At 39.1% G+C, this 18,935-nt stretch overlaps 1 protein-coding gene across 1 annotated transcript; it reads right to left on the bottom strand.

The window, feature by feature from the left end:
• Positions 1-2,018: 2,018 nt before the first annotated feature.
• On the bottom strand, positions 2,019-17,427 carry ZBTB41 (zinc finger and BTB domain containing 41). Its single transcript, XM_087719182.1, has 11 exons — positions 17,285-17,427; positions 15,189-16,387; positions 12,832-13,039; positions 12,037-12,106; positions 10,686-10,833; positions 8,551-8,680; positions 6,983-7,077; positions 6,317-6,424; positions 4,919-5,024; positions 4,734-4,822; positions 2,019-3,675 (listed from the first exon to the last, which is right to left on the bottom strand). The coding sequence occupies exons 2-11, from the start codon at positions 16,294-16,296 to the stop codon at positions 3,023-3,025; spliced, it is 2,715 nt and encodes a 904-aa protein (XP_087575308.1). The 5' UTR covers positions 16,297-16,387; positions 17,285-17,427; the 3' UTR covers positions 2,019-3,022.
• Between the last annotated feature and the right edge of the window lie 1,508 nt (positions 17,428-18,935).

Raw genomic sequence — 18,935 nt, 5'->3', positions numbered from 1 at the left:
CTTTTCCATGTCAAAATCAAGCAGCAAACTCAAAATAACCCCGTTGATTTATTATAAAACGAGACGCACAGAAAGTTGGACAGGCTTTCAAAATTCTATTATTGCACCTGCCACAACATTTCTGCAATCCAGACCATGCCTGTTTCTTGACCTTCCCTACCTCAGAGTTGACGGGAGGGGTGGGAAACCTCAGTTAACTCCTCAGGACCCGTGAATTGTTACAGGTAATTCTCAACTTACCACCAAAATTGAGCCCAAAATTTCTGTTATTAAGTGAGATGTTTGCTAAATGAATTTTGCACTTTTTGCCACCTTTCTTGCCACAGCTGTTAAGTGAATCACCGCAGTTAATAACACAGTTAAGTCAACTGGCTTCCCCCTTGACTTTGCGCCGAGGTGGCGCAGTGGTTAGGGTGCAGTACTGCAGGCCACTTCAGCTGACTGTTATCTGCAGTTCAGCGGTTCAAATCTCACCGGCTCAAGGTTGACTCAGCCTTCCATCCTTCCGAGGTGGGTGAAATGAGGACCCAGACGGTGGGGGCGATATGCTGACTCTGTAAACCGCTTTGAGAGGGCTGAAAGCCCTATGAAGCGGTATATAAGTCTAACTGCTATTGCTATTATCAGGAGGTCGCAAAAGGTGATCACATGACCCCAAGATACTGCAACTGTCATAAATGACTCAGTTGCCAAGCATCTGAATTTTGATCACGTTACCTTAGGGATGCTGCAATGGTTATGCGAAAAATTAGTCACTATTCTCAGTGCCGTTGTAACTTTGAACGGTGACTAAAGGAACCGTGGTTACGTCTAGGACTTCCTGTAATTGTGGAGAATGGCGGTTCCCATTGCGGAGGCCAGGCGTTACCTACAGGTCAAACTGAAGCTCCGTTTTCTGCTGCTGTAGCCTCCTGCAGCCCCCTGCCAGTGGAAATGGAGCTCTCCCAAGCTCTACGTTCCCTGACAGACGGCGGCTGGAGGCCATTTGGCACTTTCCCTGGTCTCACATGCCTCCACTGGAGACAATGGATCCCCCCAGTCCTGCCCGGGTCACTACAGGTGCCCCCCATCCGGAGTGACGTTGAGCTGGCCAAGTCCACGCGAGATCAAACACAACCCTGGCACGGCCCTCAGTGAAGTCAAGTTTGGCACCCCTGCTATAGTACTATTCCATGCTTATGTCTAAGAGAGTTCAAAACATTATTTAATGCAATAAACCTTGCTACTGTACTGTAGTTTTAAAGGTAAACCAACATGATTAGCTATTTAATGTGTAAAAAAATATGATGTATATTTAGATTCCTAAATTAGTGATATAATAAAAACATGTGGACGTTTTTCAAGTTTCTAAGAACTATTAGCAAGATTAGGAAGTTTATTATATTTCAATCCATCAGAATAGAGCTGGAAGGGACCTTGGAGGTCTTCTTAGTCAGCCGCCTGCTCAGGCAGGAGACCCTGGCCTATACCATTTCAGATAGATGGCTGTCCAGTCTCCTTAAAAACGTCCAATTAAAGTATGTCTTGCAACATAGTTTGAAAATAATCTTCAAATTAAATCATTTTATGCAGATAGTATTAGGTTGCAATAGGTAAAAAGACTCTAAATCTGTATAGACCTGATTTAAACACTAACCACTATTATTCTGTTTAGTTTTTAATTACATGGATTTTTTTCCTCATGTTCAACAAAGTTCCTTCCATTTTTTAATAATAAAAACAATTGAAATTAGTATTTCAGTTCCACAAGACTTCATTTATACAGATTTTATTTACAACAAATTGTATTTAAATTCTTCTTCTTCTTTTTAAATTATTATTCCCCAAAACCCCGTTGAAAAAAGGAAGATTAAGGAAGACATAAACAAAAGCCAGGCTTCCATTCTTGGATGCATTCTAGATGACTAACAGCAGTGATTCTTTCTGATACCAAAGAGACTGTCTAGGAAGCAGCATTGCTACCTTGATTTATTTCGCCTGATATTGAAATAGAAATGGTTTTAAAATTGCGACACTCAAAAGGCATATATAGTTTTAATTGTAAAGCTTTTTATGACAAACAAATTGAGATATGTACAGAGTCAAAACATACGGGAGGGCACTTCAATCCATAATTGATTAAATCTATATTTTTTACGCTTCAAGAATCTATTTTTTAAAAAATTGCAATTTTTAAGAAAAATACATGATTTTGAAAGCTAAACAACTGCATTAAAATGGCAACAATAATTTTTCATGCTCAACAGCTTTAAAATAACTGAAGTCAAAGAAAATATAGATACATTAACTTTTCAATTGTTAAAAGAATTTTCAGTAAAACACTTGTATTAGTTTGTTGTAGCAAACAGACAGACACCATAAAGGCCAACTGTGTTATACGTTTTTTGCACTGTAGCTTTCTTCATGTAATGAACGGAATAGTCTCTCTTGGTCTCTCTGCACACACACACACACACACACATACACACAGAATAGCAAACATTGCAGTCAGAAATAAATTCATTAAAAAAATTATAGTTTTCTTTAGAACGGCTGTGCATGTCTTAAAAATGATTTAGAATACGTCTTTCTGATCTCAGGTAACCACAGCACTTTTCTACTGTTTATTAAAAGCAGCTGCTTCTTTTTTCACATTTTTGACCAAATCTGAATAAAAAATGTGGCTCTTTTAAGACTGTGGAACTTGGTCTCCATTTAGTGATTAAACCAAAACTGAACTTATTTCATTTAAATGATTTTAAAGTCTAAATCAGTTAAGTAAATACAGTTCATTGAAATACATTACTTTCATGTATCCAGTATTTTTTGTCTTGTCTCATATAGAAGAATGCTAAGATCCCTGACATTCTCTACATTTTATTTCCTCTCTCTCCATACACACACAGACCCACACACACACCTATTTCAATACAATACCCCCATTCATTTAATGAAATAGACAACAGCTTATATAATACTGTTAGCCTTCAAAATGGCTAACATCTCAAGACTAATGAAATATCACATTTCATAGACATGACCATTAATGTTCATTATTTGAAATGTTCTGTACAGAAGGAGCTGAATCAAGACCTAGCAACGTTCCAAGGTAAGTTTGTTCCCTAGGATCCAATATCTGTTCAGGTTTAACTGGATGAACTATGTTTGCTGGCTGTGGAGTAAGAGTATATTTTTCAAGAAATTCCAGATCTGTCGTTTGCTGATAATCTGCTGGAGGGGGTTGTGGAGGAGGAGTTGGGTGAGATGAAGATGTAACAGGAGACGGTTGCTGTGCAAGATCAGGCGGAGTTTCACGTATTCGAACAGATATCAGGGTCACTGGGACACCCGTCTCCGAGGGGACCTTCTGTAGCACTGCCTTGGTATCCCCTTGGGGAGTTGTCTTCTGATCCACAAATGGTTTAGAATCCCCTGGAAAAGCTTTGTTCTCTGGTGTGAACTGAGCTGGCAACGACACATTTTTTTCATCCGGCAATGAGTTCTGCAGTTCTTCCGAAGACTTCCCTCCGTGTACGTGATCTGTATGGTATTTTAGTTTATCCTTTCGTTTGAATGTTGAATTGCAGTATTGACAATTGAAAGGGCGAGCATCTGAATGGATAACCATGTGTTTCGTTAATGTCTTCTTTATCCTGAAGGACTGGTTACAAACTTGGCATTTGTACGGTTTCTCACCTGCATTAAAATAAACCCCCAATATTAATAGAATAAATATGCTACCTTTTGTATCCTATCTACTTATTTAATCTTTGTTATATAACAAAACATTGTTTCAAGTACTTTCTATAGAATACAGAACATCTGACACATGCCTGAGAAAAAAACCCACAAAAGTCATTTTAATGTTTACTATTATTTCATTTTTTTACAAAATACATAATTAATTTTAAGAATACAGAAAACCTTCCATTTAGACCAAACTTTGTTTCAGGTTAGAACAAAGCATCGGAATATGCAAAACTGATAAACACCACCATTAACTGATACTCTGTGATTTGCAATAAATTCAGATGACCTGATTCATGTTGATTGACAGCCTTGGATCAAAAAATGGGCTGAGCTACTTAGGTTAACAGAAAGCATTGCAGGGCGTGGGAAGACGAGGATGGGTGGAAAGCGAGGTCTTAATTTTGTAGTTTTGCTTCAAGAGGATTTCCTCCCCCCCCTTTCAAAAGTTCATCAAATAAAAAAAAAAACCTCAATAATCACACATGAATCACATTACTTTTGTTGGTGTTTTGGAAACTGTGTTTGACTGTTTTATGGCTTGCATTAGGGTTATGAATGGGAAGTCAAAGTAGCTTCCTGTCTTAATGATGACAGAAGGGGTAGAAATCCCTGCTGAATAGTATCAGCCACTCAACATGCAGGAAGGCTGCACAAAATAACTATTTTAAAACATTGTGACAACATTCTTGAATGAAAGCATTGGATCGGGGAAATATTTAGTTAACTGGGGAACTTTGGAGAGTCCAACAACATGGAATACAGCAAAAAGCATGGAAGGAAATTGGGATAGATGAAGAATCCAGAAGATTCTTTAGCAAATCAATAAACTGTTATTGATTTAAAATTAAGAGCAATGCTCAAAATGTTCTGGATTAAGTATTTTCACTACCCAAAATAGAGGAAATTGAAAAAAAAAATGTAAGCATTCTCTTTTGCTGCAAAAAAGTTCTTAAAAACAGAAGGATATCCCAACGGAGTTTTTAGGCCACTCTTGTTTTTTTTACCTGAATGTGTCCTAAAATGCATATCTAAACTTGATTTCCCCTTAAAAACCTTCTTGCAGACTTCGCATTGATGAAATGTTGCTTTGTACCTTCGAAGAAAAGCAAGTAAATGAAATATGTTAGAAAATAAACTTTTGACCAAGGAATGTTTTCTGGAATAAATTTCAATATTAAATTAAACTTACTTTTGCCATACTTTTTCTCCCAGGTGAACACTTTTATAATGAACAGTGAGATGATCTCTTCGGCCAAAGCACTTTCCACATTCCTCGCACTGATGGGCTTTCTCTCCTAAGACGAAGCAATAATATATTCTGAATTGACTTCATAAAACTCCCAGGAAGCAAAATAATGCCAGAGGCATCCAACTATTTCCGATTTGGGGCCAGCCATTTTCTGTCTAACCTCTTGTGGCCCAGCAGGATCCGGTTGAGCTGCTGATGGATTTGGATGGCAAGGAACCCTATGAGTCTGCCCTCATATGGAGGACCATATGTGGAGGACCCTGGGCAGGGTTCAGACTCAGAGCAGGGACCAGAGAGGCTGGTTGGCCACCAGGAGGCGCCTGAGGCATGGAGCCTCAGTGGGGAGGATTCAAGGAAGTTTGTCCCTGACGCAAGACTAAGAAGGGCGGAGAAACGGAAGCAGCAGCTCCGAAGGCAGACTCAGAGACGATAATTAAGCCCAGGTGGTTGTGGCTTGGCCCCTCCCAAGAGAGTATATAAGTGGAGAAGTTGGGAGGGGTCATTTGCAGGACACAACCGTTTGAAACAGTATTGGAATGCTCTGTCTGTCTTGTATCTGTGCCTGTTGGATTTTGGGTTGCTGCCAACTATTCTTGCATGTGAGTCTTGTCTGGGCCTTCAGCCAAAGGAGTCGATAAATCCATGATTAAAGAGTGGCAAACAGCCAAGCCTGCGTCTGGGTGACTCGCAGGCCGGGGTGGGGGTCAGAACACTAACCCACCTACAAGATTATTGTGGAGAAAATAATAGAAGGGAATATGATGTAAGTCACCTTGAGCTCCATAAAGTAAAGGATATAAATAAAATAAATAAATTAGGGATCAGTGTCCAAGGCTCATCAGGTCATGATAATATATATGTCGCCAAGACTGGGACTCAGAGAGAAAAGTAGGATTTACAAAATAAAATAAACTGCTCATAGGCTTAACTTGTCTTTTAAAATTAAATTTATTATCTTGAAGGTGTGGGGGAGGGGGGATGGAATTGAGTTTACTGTGTCCTGGTTCCACCACTAATTTCACCACTGATCTACATTCTGTGACCCTTGGCTGCTGAAAAAAATAACTTTAAAATATGCAGTTCCTCCATGAGAAAATCGTTGCATTCTGGTGTACCTCAGTGTTTTCCATGAGTAGAAGCCGTTTCATTCATGGAATATCTGTTCTGCAAATAACAGTCGGGCCACATATGTTGGCATACATCCTCTTCATCTCTAACCAGTCATGGTGAAAACAGACATCCTTTCCTTTCAGCAGTCCATTATTTTGTGAAATATAAACGAACACTATGTTCCTGGATTCTTTGATTGAAAAAGGTAACGTCAATGCCACTCCTTACCTGAATGTATCTTTTTGTGTTTTGTAAGGTGATCATGGCGAATAAATGTTTTTCCACATTCTTCACATTCATATCTCTTATCATCATGGTGGACTCGCAGATGAAGCCAGTATTGACAGGAATACAAGATTAGCATCTGCATGCTTAATGTACCATGATATTCAAATCTGAAAATCTAAATTAGTATAACTTACACTAAGGTTACAAAACTTATATTAAGTATAACTTAAGTGTGAAAATCTACATTAATATAACCCAACAATGATACCATCTACTCTGAGACATTGCTGTACTATTTCTGGGTAGATACTGTATGCTGCTACTGATTTTATTAAGTCTAAATAGTTTTGAATTTTGGGGAAAAATGGGTCATGGAATCTAGTTGCCTTAATTCCAAGGGGATGGGTAAAAAATATATTTAAATTTTGTATCCATCTACTTGGAAATATGACAATTCAGAGGAGCAAACTTTGGTAAGGATTGCTTATCAATAGTCCATTTTTTGCTAAAATCTAAAAATAACTTCCCCCATAGGGATTTCTCTTATTGCAGTAATTCATACTGAATTTTAATTCTACTCTTTAATGACAAACTACCTATAAACACCATAACAAAGCCATTTCAGAGCATAACCGATCGTGGCATTATAGTATAGAATGTATCACCTATAGGAGCTTCCATGACGAAAACTCTGTCCACAAATGCTACAGAGATGTGGTTTTTCTCCACTGTGAATTCTCAAATGCTCTTTTAAAGTTGTTCTGTAAGGAAGAAATTCAGATATAAAGACGATTTTTTCCCTAATCCTTTTACAATAATACATTTCATTGTAATGCATTTAAAATGGCGACAGTCCAATTTTCTGCAAAGTGTAACTGATATCCATTGCCAATGATCACTGACCGCTGGGCTTGGCCTTTTGGGGAAATGCATGTATGTTTCTGACATTTCTCCCAGCACATCATGTAGCACCCAGGACATTCTAAAAATATTAGTGCAATGCTTTGGGACACCATGTACTGTACATCCACAGTCTTTGGGGTCTCTGTAGAAGTGTACGTGTAACTGAAGATAAGGAGTTTATCGTTCTGTTTTTAAATTATAAGATTCTGCCATTTTGTTTCGTGTATAGATTAAATTTTAATTTTAAAAATTAATCTGCTGTCCAATTCCAATCCTAATAAAATCACTGCTGATATTCATAGGAGGAACACAAACTTAGTTATCATTTTAAGTCACACAAAGTCACAAAATTGAGAAATCTGCTATGCTATGTAGTTGAATGTGTAAATACACAGAATATAAAATAAACTAAGTAAGTGTGCCGATAGCACATAAGATGCCTGAGAAGGAAAAAGAAAGAGAGGAAAGGAAGAATCTGAAAAAGGCCGTTTAACACATTGATCAAAGGCTCTTCCTCTGCCTGTCCATATTCTTGTCTATTGGGAATGAAGCCTCTGCTGATCTGCACAGTCTTCCTTTGGGTTCTTTCTTAGTCTTTCTTAGCGTTTACCAATCATCAAGTCTCAGGCGCCCATCTTTATTAAGCAGGAAAAACCTTTGCTACAGAGAAGAAAATGATGGTTTAGATATAGCACTTCCCAAATGCATCTCTCTTGAGGATCATTCTGCAGCTCTTATAGTCCCAGAAAAGGTTGCTGACATATTAATGAGTTTCTGGACTGCAAAGCAGCCTTTCTTTTTTAATTCAAAGTGCTGTACAACACTCATTTTATCTAACCTAAGCAGCAGAAAAAAAATAAACAAATATTTCACTGATACAAAAATGGGAGCCAGTAAGTGATGGACTTTCCTTAGGCCCAGAAACTGGCTGGGTGTTTTTAGACAGATTCTTTTTCTTCTTCTTTTGCCCAACCTATCTCAAAGAGTTTTGTGAGGATCATAGGAGGAAGGAGCATTGTTCATTCTGCCTTGAGTTACACAAGATAAACAAGGTATGGACATGGAATAAAAACATACACCAGAAACCCTACAATTCAATGGAGTTCCCCCTCGGCTCAGTATATAGAAATGCTGATTGATGAGTAAAGACTTGGGAAATAAATGGAACGGGATATTCTGAGAAACATATGCTAATTAGCATCAAAAGAAGTTCTCCACTATACAATTACATTGTTCAACTGCTTTTACAATATTTTTTTTAAATATTGATGAATTCATAGATCTGCTTTCTATTTAATTTATATTAAACACAGCATGTGTATTAAGCATACCTTTCTCTAACTGATTTTCCACAAATAAAGCAAGTCCATTTTCTCTTTCCTCCATGAGTGCATTCAATATGGCGCTTCAGATTTCCAGTGTCATTAAACTGGCGACCACAAATATCACATGGAAAAGGTCCTGAAAAGACAGAGGGATTCAATTTTACATTTATGCAACTCGAGCAAGTGATCGGAATCATTAATAAACTCATGTTTTGGAACACAGAAATACAAAATGGAACAAAATATTTTCTTCGTTTTGAAATACCTAACCACAAGAACATCAATCATCCATTTTTAAACAGTTCATCATTTCTTTCCCGGAAGTTGCAACTGGTAATTCTGACATAATAAATTAAGCTTACCAAAACTTTACTACCAAAAAGGAAAACATTTTGTACAGCTTTGTATATATTTTTTTGCATTCTCTTCTTTTTGTAAAACTTAAACACATTTTTATGGACACCTTGGTAGGACATTAAATTATGGTGTCATAACTATCAATAGTGGCTCTCAGGACCAGTTTATCTATGAATTGTCTGCCATTTGATTCTTTCCTGTATTTTTGCCAAGATCTAAAACTCTCGGTCTCACATAGCCAAAGTGGGTTGATCAGCCCCTAAGGTTTTTAAAATTTGATTGTCTGACTCAAATAATCGTTTAGCATTGTATTAGCATAAAGAGCCAAACTACCTCCTGAAGTCTTCTTGAACAGGAGAAAGCAATTGTTTTAACAGATGTTTATTAAATGAACAATTTTCCTCAAAATGTACCAAATTACCAATAGTGACTTGCAGAAAAGAAACGCCAGATTGAAGATGGCTCTTAAAAAGCAGAGTCATGATTTATCTTTATAAAATCCATTTATCCTTAAACAAAATTAGAAGCACAGAAATAGTTATCTCCTCTTCTGTAGCCTGGGTAGCTAAGCAAATCTGCTGTTTCCATGTCAACATCACAACCACAGCTTTTAAAGCTCCAAAAACAACGAGGGGGGGGGATCCTAGGAAGTGTAGTTATATCTTCCATGTATTGTTGAATCCCAATAACCTTAAGTCCTTCTCTGTTATTTTTTTATATTGAGAGGTACTTCAAAAAATAAGCATCTCCTAATCTTTCTATTTCAAGTATAATACAGTTGTGCTAATGCATTAAATGGAATTGCAGCATTTTTTTCTAATAGATTTTAATGACAAAATTGAAAAAAAATTGTCAATGTTCTTTTATTTGTCTGATTATTTGGGAAACATACAAATTTGTTACATGTGACTAAACAAATAATGAAATATAAACAGATCAATGTTTCATATGTTACTTTAGTTCTCAGCAACAAAGAAAATGGCTTAGGAGAAAATTTTAAATCATTTCTGTTCAAAGTCTAAAAATTTACTGTTTCCAAGAAAACTGGGAGAACAGTGTGTCCCAAGGTTTAGTAGCTCACAAAGCTATTACATTTTTTTAAAAAACCAAACAGGAAGTGACCCTGATAACTTTCCCCGCCTCTCTGTTGTTGGGCTTATATTTTTTTGCATTTTTCAGAATTCATTGAAAAACAATTTTTGTAATTTTAAACTAATGTTAAAAATCAAGTAATTGGTCAGGTTAATGGAAAATTGGCCTGGATCAACTTTAGACTAAAGTGGTGGAATCAAATAGATGGGCTGAAGTGGAGGATGGGGAAAATAACCTGTGAGCTGCAAAACATATATAGTAGAACCTCCAGTCACGACCGTAATCCCTTCCATGACTTGGGTCGCAACCTGATTTGGTTGTGACCAGAAGCGAGACTGACTGCACGTGCACAAAAATGGCGCGGAAGGGGAAATCGCTGTGGCTGTATTTGATCACCAATATTTCTTCGCAACCAGATGCAAAAAGTTTGCGTCACCCGATTTGGTTGTGGTCAGAAGCGTTCGTGACCAGGCGTTCTACTGTACTGTAACTAGATTAAATGAAATTTGAGGTTTTTTTTTTCCAGTCTCTAAATAAGGATTTGTTTAATTAATTTGTCCAAAAATTGAACCTCACCTTCAAGCAGTTTAAAAAATTGTTTAAACACTGTGAATAGAGATTTGGAAAACTGGTGTACAGAATTCAATTCAGCTAACGAATTAAAAACATATTTGCACTGGATATTTTCTTACCTAAATGGAACTTTTCTTGATGTTTCAATCTCGTAAAACGGGATTTAAAATGCTCTTCACAATAGGTACATTTGAAAGGCTTGTTCTGAGTATGAAGAATTCTGTGTTCTTCCAAGTGAGGTCTTCGGGTGAAAGACTTATTGCAAATCTGTAGCAATAACAATAGGCAATGATTAAGTAAAATACACAACCTTCAGCTTCCTGGAGAAAGTCAAGTTATCCATGAAAATATATACACAAACCCAATCTTATCACTCAAAGGAATGAATTATAAGTAAGCATATTACATTTACATTTGTAAACAAGCTGAGAATTTTAGGTGCCAAAATGTACCAAAAAATTGGGTTTGGCTTATCCAAGTATAGGCTTATCCACAGGTATCCACAGTAATATTTTTAAAGTATTTGTAATTTTTGTATATACTCAAATGAAATTATCTGACACTCAAATATTTTAACCACAATACAATGAAAAATGTGGATTGGCTTATCCGTAGACAATGCCTTTTTCATAATCTTTTGGTTGAAAATTTGAGGGTTGGGCTTATCTACCGATATGTATATGTGAACACATATGGAAGCTTTCAGGGAAATAACTTTACTCTGCAATTGCATCGTTATGACTCTTTTGCTTCTCTGTTAATCTTGTTACAATACAATAGCAGAGTTGGAAGGGACCTTGGAGGTCCTCTAGTCCAACCCCCTACCTAGGCAGGAAACCCTAAACCCTTTCAGACAGATGGCTACCCAATATCTTCTTAAAGACTTGTGTCAGTGTTGGGGCTTGAACTTTTATCATAACTTGAGCATATACGGTGATTTACTCAGTGTGGATTGCTACATACTATTTTCTCCACTAAAGTTACTTTATTGAAGCATTCACCAAAAAGTTCATGCGTCAATAAGCCACAAAGTCATATTTCGGTACTTTTTATTTTTATTATCCTGAACCCAACTGCAACATACACTATTTACACACTAAACTACATAATGAAACGTAGGATTTCCCATTTATCCATAACATTATGATTTAGTAACTTAATTGTTTTAGCAGGTCAATGTACTCAAACAACATCAGCATGTTATTCTCGCAGCATAAAAACAGCAGCATAACCAAGAGCATGGAGCAAAGCTTTTGTTCATGTTCTGGAATTTCAAAAATCCCTTTCCTCCTGCAGCTCCTTGACAAACATTCTAAAACAATTTACAATAGTTCTAAGTAGCAGTTGAAACAGCAAATTCAAGAACTTCAGTAAATAAATGCACAGCCTCCGATCTGGATTCAAGTCACAGATTTAAAAAAATAAGTCAGAAGTATCAAATAATTTCAGTGAAACCAAAATCATACTTACCTCACATTTCCATCCTTCACTTTTTTTCTTCCTGGTAGATAGAAACTCTTGTGCATTTTCAGGATGAAATCTACGGAGGGAATCTACTAAGACATTATTTATTTAATCAATATAACACAAGAAACAAATCACTAGTTTGCATTTTGTTACAGCTTGCTGGCCTAATTGTATAATTATGAAAAAGAAATATTATCCTGTATTGCACATAAAGAAAGCAAAATATTTGAAGTTTCTTAATCTATATCCCCATTTGAAAAGTTATGTATATAACCCAAGCTGAAATTTACAATTTGACATCAGCACAAATGTCAACTGTTTTTTTAAAGTGCTTTTAGTCATCCTCTTTAAGGACTTTTTGCCCCAATTTATTTAAATCACCTTTCAATATTCACCAAACAGAACAGAAGGATGTACATTAAAAAGAATATGTAATACTACTGAAGATACTGATGAGATCTCACTTCCCAAGCGCACATGCTTGGTAGAGAGCATATATCCTGATTTGATTCATGATGACTACAACTACTGATATACCACTTTATAAATATGCACAATTTTACTCAGCCGGAGGAGGTCCTCTAGATTTTCCTCATCTCCAGGCAGGGCATGATTGGAAAAGGCTCATGTATGTTATGCGTGCTTTTAACACCCGACACATTTAAAGTAAGTTGCCATGTATTTAACTGGATTATTGTTTATATCTAATATCCTGCAGCATAGTCTTAGATAATTTTATAATAAAAGGAAACTAAATGATAATTCTATTACCCAAAATGCAGTATCAACGATACTTGCCTTTTTACATGCTTTATCAGGGTCTTTTTGGTGGCGTGCAGTTTGTTACAATATGAACATTTGTGTTCCTTTTTATGAAATTCCAACGCACTGTTGTGTTTTTTCCTGTGTTCTGTTAAATTAGATTTGGTTGAATAACGCTGCTCGCAAATATCACATTCAAAAGGCTTTTCACCCGTATGTACTCGAGCATGGCTTTCAAATTTTCCTACAAAATAAAAGATATATATTTTGTATTGTTCAAAGATGTTTTTAATTGCAGCATATTTTCTGAATAGTTAAACTGCCCAGAGTTATTGAGATGGGCAGCTATAAAAATTAAATAAATAAAATAAATCCTACACATTATCAATTCCTATTCCTATAGTCCTGGAGCACAAAGCAACTAAGGATTAAAGATCATCATTATCTGAATGTGATTCTATAAACATGTCTAGAACTATATTAAGATTTAATTTAACTTTAAATAAACTAAGATTCTAAGCCCACACTGCGATTTTATTTTTATCTTGAATTATTCAGATGTTTCATCATCCATAAGAGAATGCAGGTTGGTTAGTCTTCATGTAGGTGTTTGCACTTGATATTATCAGGTACAAGAGCTTTGGCACAGTGGTGGGTTAAGGCTGGTACACCCTGGCACGGGTGTACTGGTGTGCCTGCTGGGAGCAGCAGGGATAGTTCCGGTACAGTGCTGTGGAGGGCCCACCCGCCCTCCTTACCTGTATTTGACCCAACCGGGCCATTTGTGCACGCACACGCGGTATACAGCGCCTGCGTGACATTCCGCCGAGCAGCTGGAGCGTTGCAGGGCGGGGGTGTGCATGCGTGCACAGCGCGTGTGCATGTGATGGACGCCCGGCCCTGTCGCAGCATACCGGTTGCGATGGGATCCGGAACCCATCACTGCTTTGGCAGCTATAAAAGGCATCTTCAAATGATTTCATGTTTTTGTAATTGTAGCGTATTTTCTGAATTGTTAAACTGCCCAGAGTTATTGAGATGGGCAGTTATAAAAATTAAATAAATAAAAAGAAATGTTCGATTGAACTGCAAGCCTAAAATTGCACATTGGGCAAAAGGGTATCCAGAATCAGGCTAGACTTTTTCTTCTCTAAGAAAGATGGCTATGCTTCTATTGACTTAATAGTAAACTGATAAGGTTACCAAAATTACCACATACCAGTTGAGAAGCAATCATTTAAAGAGCAGTCCATTAATCTCTAGACTCTCCAGATACTGTTGAATTGTAGCTCCGAACCATCCCATTTAGAACAACCAATGGTGAGGGGTAAAAATTCTACAATTCAATAGTATAACAGCCAAAAATCTCCATAACTAAATAGTGACAAACATGTGCAAGTCTGTTGCACTGTTTGAAATGAGCTACATGCATTTTCCTTGCATGGAGTTTATATATCAGTGAAGCTAATTTGCTGTTTATTGAATGAACATTGTTTTATAATGCATATAAATTAGTATACCTTATAATGTATATCACAATGCTAATATATTTTCATAACTGTAGGGACATATTCCTACATTGATTGAAGGCCCCAAATGACACAAGTAAAATTTGAGTGGAGATGAAACATTTGAATGGGGGAGAGACTTTTGTCTATATTTCTGAGGTCTAATTTAACATTACTTATTAATCTCAATATTGTTTGCCTGCATCTTGTGTGTATGTGTGAGAGCATGCAGTGTTCTTGAAATCCAGTTGTAGGCAGATTCAAAAGAAGATAACAGTTAATGTGACACATATAGCCGTGTGGATATACCTTACAGTTCATTTTTATTGTACTTGTTAGTGAGGCCCAATAAAGTGATTCATTTACTAGACCTATAGTTCAATTAGGTCAGGACAACTGTACAGATGTGGTCATTAAATTACCTAACTTCCCAGGCTGTGTGACTGTTTCATCTTATTTCAGAAGCTAAGAGTTTCTCTAACAGCTTTCTGAGCATTTGAAAAATGGCTCTTATAAAGCTGTAAAAAAAAAGTCTTTCAATTAGCAATCTGATAGCCAGCTGGGTCTTCCTCAGCTAAATTAACTGCAGGATTGTTGCTGTGGGTAAAATAAGGAGGAGTATTATATATGCTGCCTTGAATGGTAGAGATATATTGTGTCAGCTTCTGTTCATTTAAGGATTCAGTGAAGCATTAATTTTTACAAGGGATGCCTAAAGTTTTGCATGTGCTGTTAAGTGCACCATGGATATATTTAAGATCTAAAGAATAATCGCAATTCTATACATTGAATCTGGCCCTAGATGGTAACCCAAGATTGGAAATGACTTGATTGCTTTTGAGCCTATCCCTGCAAAGGTAAAAGACAAAACCTATTCTGATTTACCTGGTCGATCAAAACTTTTATCACACTTAGGACACTGCAAGCATTTTTTGCTGCTATTCTGAAGAATAGGTGGGATACATGTGGAAAGATTGTCTTCAGAAACATTTCCTGCTGGGCCATCTGACTCACGGGCCTCTTCACCACATTCTTTTTCGCTCTGTTCTTCAGACTCCGTATCGTCTTCCTCTTCCTGCCCATCAGTGTTGTATTCACTTCCACTGTCCTCGGATCCATTGCTCTCCTTACTAGGAGCAACTGTATCTAGATTGGTATCTGATGCGTTGCCACTTTCATTGTCACTCTGATCAAACTTGGCTGGGCATTTACGATTTCGCACTGATCGTCTAGTACAAATTACTGACTTCTCAACCATTTTTCGCCCATGTTCTTTGTTCCGTGCAGGAGATTTGTGTGCTTTGGACAAATGATTTTCTAATGATTTCTTGTAGCAAAAATTACGATTACATAAAGTGCATTGATGATTGTTGGCTATTTTAGGTGTTTGTTCAGTTGTCTTTTCTAGCCGAGATGGGGGTTTTGTTTTCTCTTCAGATTGGGAAATGGAAACATTTTCACTGTTTAGCAATTTAACTGCATCAATAATATCTAAAAATTTTGCTGCTTCTAAAACTAAAGGTATTTCATTTTTATTTAAGAAAAACTGTGATGTGTAAAGAAACTCAAGCAGGTGATGGAAAACTGAATGCGTTACATGATCCAAGGTAATAACATTTGTGTTTGGATTTTTGCTCAAATAAGCATGGAAGTAACTGCTCCCAACAGCAACTACTACTTTATGGGAGTTAAATTCTTTTCCATCCACAATTATAAGAAGGTCACAAAAAGACGGCTGCTTCTGTCGATCATCATTTAAATATTTCAGTAGATTTGTATTGTACTGCAAAGAAGTTAAAAGTTTTCTTTGATCGAGCAGCAGAGAAAGTTCTTTGGAATATGTCAGCTGGTCTCCAGGAGCTACTTCTGCAGAATCCACATGAGCTTCCTGTTCAGAGTCTTCTGTTACGGGAATCTTCTCCGTTTGCTCCCTTGGCTGACCAAGATGTATTTTGTCATCTACATTTATATTAAGCCTTCTTCTCTTCTTCATTGCAATTGTGCCATGTAAAGATCAGAACTGTTATGAATAAGCCAAACCTTTCCAAACAAATAGTTGCTTCAGTGATACTTGAAGTTATGACCTGCAAATGGATTAAATAAGTTTCTTTGAAACCACTGAAAAAAAACTAGATTCATTCCATTTTTTTTAGCACCAGTTAATTTACTTCCACATTTGGTGAGGTCCTGAGAATTGGCATCCACCCTTTCTATTTTCATAGAAAGTTTTATTTTTTCTTTCCATATACATACAGAGATATACATTCTCATAGGTAGTGTCAACATTTATCTATTGACGTCTACAATGTATCACAATCGGGGTAGCTTTCTTGTCACCCCGTATATCCCTCTCCTTCCTTCCTTCTTTCCTTCCTTCCTTCTTTCCTTCCTTCCTTTTCCTTCCTTCCTTCCTTCCTTCCTTCCTTCCTTCCTTCCTTCCTTCCTTCCTTCCAGGGCAAGGAGAGAGGCGGCAGGGGCGTAGAAACATTTTGTTCAGCCTGCATGCAGAGGCAACAGCCCAGCGGCTGCCAGAAAGGTCGGCAGAGTTGGGCGGTTCGAATCCCTGGCAGGGGTCTCCTGCGTGAGCAGGGGGTTAGGCTAGATGACCTCCAAGGTCCCTTCCAACTCTGTTTACTGTTTCCTAACGCCACGGGAAGGAAGGAAGGGGGGGGGGAAGCGGCCTCAGTCGCAGGGTGGGCGGCAGAAGAACGTGCCCCTGACCCTTCCTCAACCGCTGACAGCCTCCCGTTCCCCCCACCCGACGACCTTTAACCACGACGCGGCCTTCGGGGCCGATCCAAGGAGGTTCTAAGCAGGCGGGAACGGAGCCTCGGGGATGTCGGACTGACCCCTCCCCTCCCCCCCCCACACAGGGCCGGGGTGGCGAGAGTGAAGCTGCGCCCCTCGGAAACCCCCCGAAGCCCCCCCACCCCTACCACCACCGCCGCGGCCTCCAGCGAGGGGAGGAGCCTCTCACGTACCGTCCCCCCCTGGCCGTGGAAAGGGGCAAGTAACGGTCCCGGGCTCTCGGGAACCCCGCCGCTGCTGCTGCTTCTTCTTCCACATTTGCCTCCATCAGGGCCGAAAGGAAAGGGGGGAAAAAACACGCCCCCCCCCTCAGGGAAAAAACCCGTCGCGCCCCTCACGCCCCCCCTCAGGTTTCGCCATCACTTCCGGGTTCCATGCGGGAGGGGAAGGGGAGGGGCGTATGTGTGTGTGAGTAAAGGCTGACGTCACGCAGAGCCGAGTTTTTTGACAGGAAGCTGGGCAGGTCTGTCTTTCCGGCTCTATGGCACGTGGGTGGGGGGGGGAAAGAGGCTGAGCAAGAGGGAAAGCGAAGGGGTGGCGCATGCGCAGAGGGGGAGGTTTCCTCTTTACCCTCCGGCTCCCAGTGAGCGTTCGTGGAATTTCCCTTTCAAAATCGTCAGCCGCCCCAGAAAGGAGACCGACTGTGATAAAGCAGCGCTCAACTCAGTCGTCGCACTTGCAATCTTGAGTTTTCCCTGGACAGCATCCAGTGAACCAGATCTTTCCTGCAGAGAAAGATCCTGAATAGAGGAAATAACAATTGCAGCTTGAAAAAAAAAAAAGGGAACGGCTGTTTTTATGCACTGAGTCTTCCTTGTAAGGAATGATTCACATGGCACACTAAATTATCAGGTAGTTTTGATTCTGGGTTGTGTGAACCCAGCCAGGGTTTGTAAATCATAGTTCAGTGTTTCTCAACCTTGGCCACTTGAAGATGTCCGGACTTCAACTCCTAGAATTCCCCAGCCAGCATTCGCTGGCTGGGGAATTCTGGGAGTTGAGGTCCAGACATCTTCAAGTGGCCAAGGTTAAGAAACACTGTCATAGTTATTACTTTGATATTATTATTATTATTATGGGCCATCAATTGCAGCTCTTAGCACAGACACGGCGGCGGGAGCAACAGAGAGGGAAGAGGGGAAGGTTCCGCGCAGGCAGCGGGGAGCCCTCTCGCAGCACTAGGGAGCTGTCAACGCGCTCGCCCGCCCTTTCCCTGCCCGGCTCCGAACCCTAAAAGCCTATGATTTATGCTAACGGGTGACTGATTTGTGTTTTGCGTTAAGTCACACTAAATTGGCTTTACGGGTATTTTGACAAGATAACTAACAGCTTCTGCTCTCCGGTCCCAGAAATAAACGTCTTCGATAAACGTTCGAAGAAGAAGGGAGGCGCCAAACCTCTGAGCACCGATTCCAAATCACCAGGAATATTTCCAAGCTTTACTAATAGAAATAAAATTTCGGGGGGGCTTTCGAGAAAGGATCTTCTCCAGGCGGCGTTGGGGGCTCTTCCCTGGCAATTCACAGGCTAGGGGGGAAAAAACCCCATTCCCGAACTTATTTCGGGGTGATGCTGGAGCGGAAGGCGGACTTGAGCGGAATGAACAACCGAAAGAAGAGCGTATTTGTGGAGATCCTCAGTCACCCAGGTCGTGGTCGTCCCGAAGGAGCTTTTTCAAGAGGCAAACTGGACTTTCTGGGTTTTTTCCTTTGAAGACGTTTCGCTTCTCCTCCAAGAAGCTTCTTCGGCTCTGACCGGATCTCACCATTTCCCACCATCCGGTCAGAGCCGAAGAAGCTTCTTGGATGAGAAGCGAAACGTCTT

This window comes from Thamnophis sirtalis, unplaced genomic scaffold (assembly GCF_051295495.1).
Source record: "Thamnophis sirtalis isolate CommonGarterSnake01/CBP01778 unplaced genomic scaffold, rThaSir2_p1.2 scaffold_7, whole genome shotgun sequence".
In the NCBI taxonomy this organism is placed as follows: Eukaryota; Metazoa; Chordata; class Lepidosauria; order Squamata; family Natricidae; genus Thamnophis; species Thamnophis sirtalis.
The sequence above is the reverse complement of the archived record's forward strand: the minus strand, read 5'-3'. Positions and strand labels throughout refer to the sequence as shown.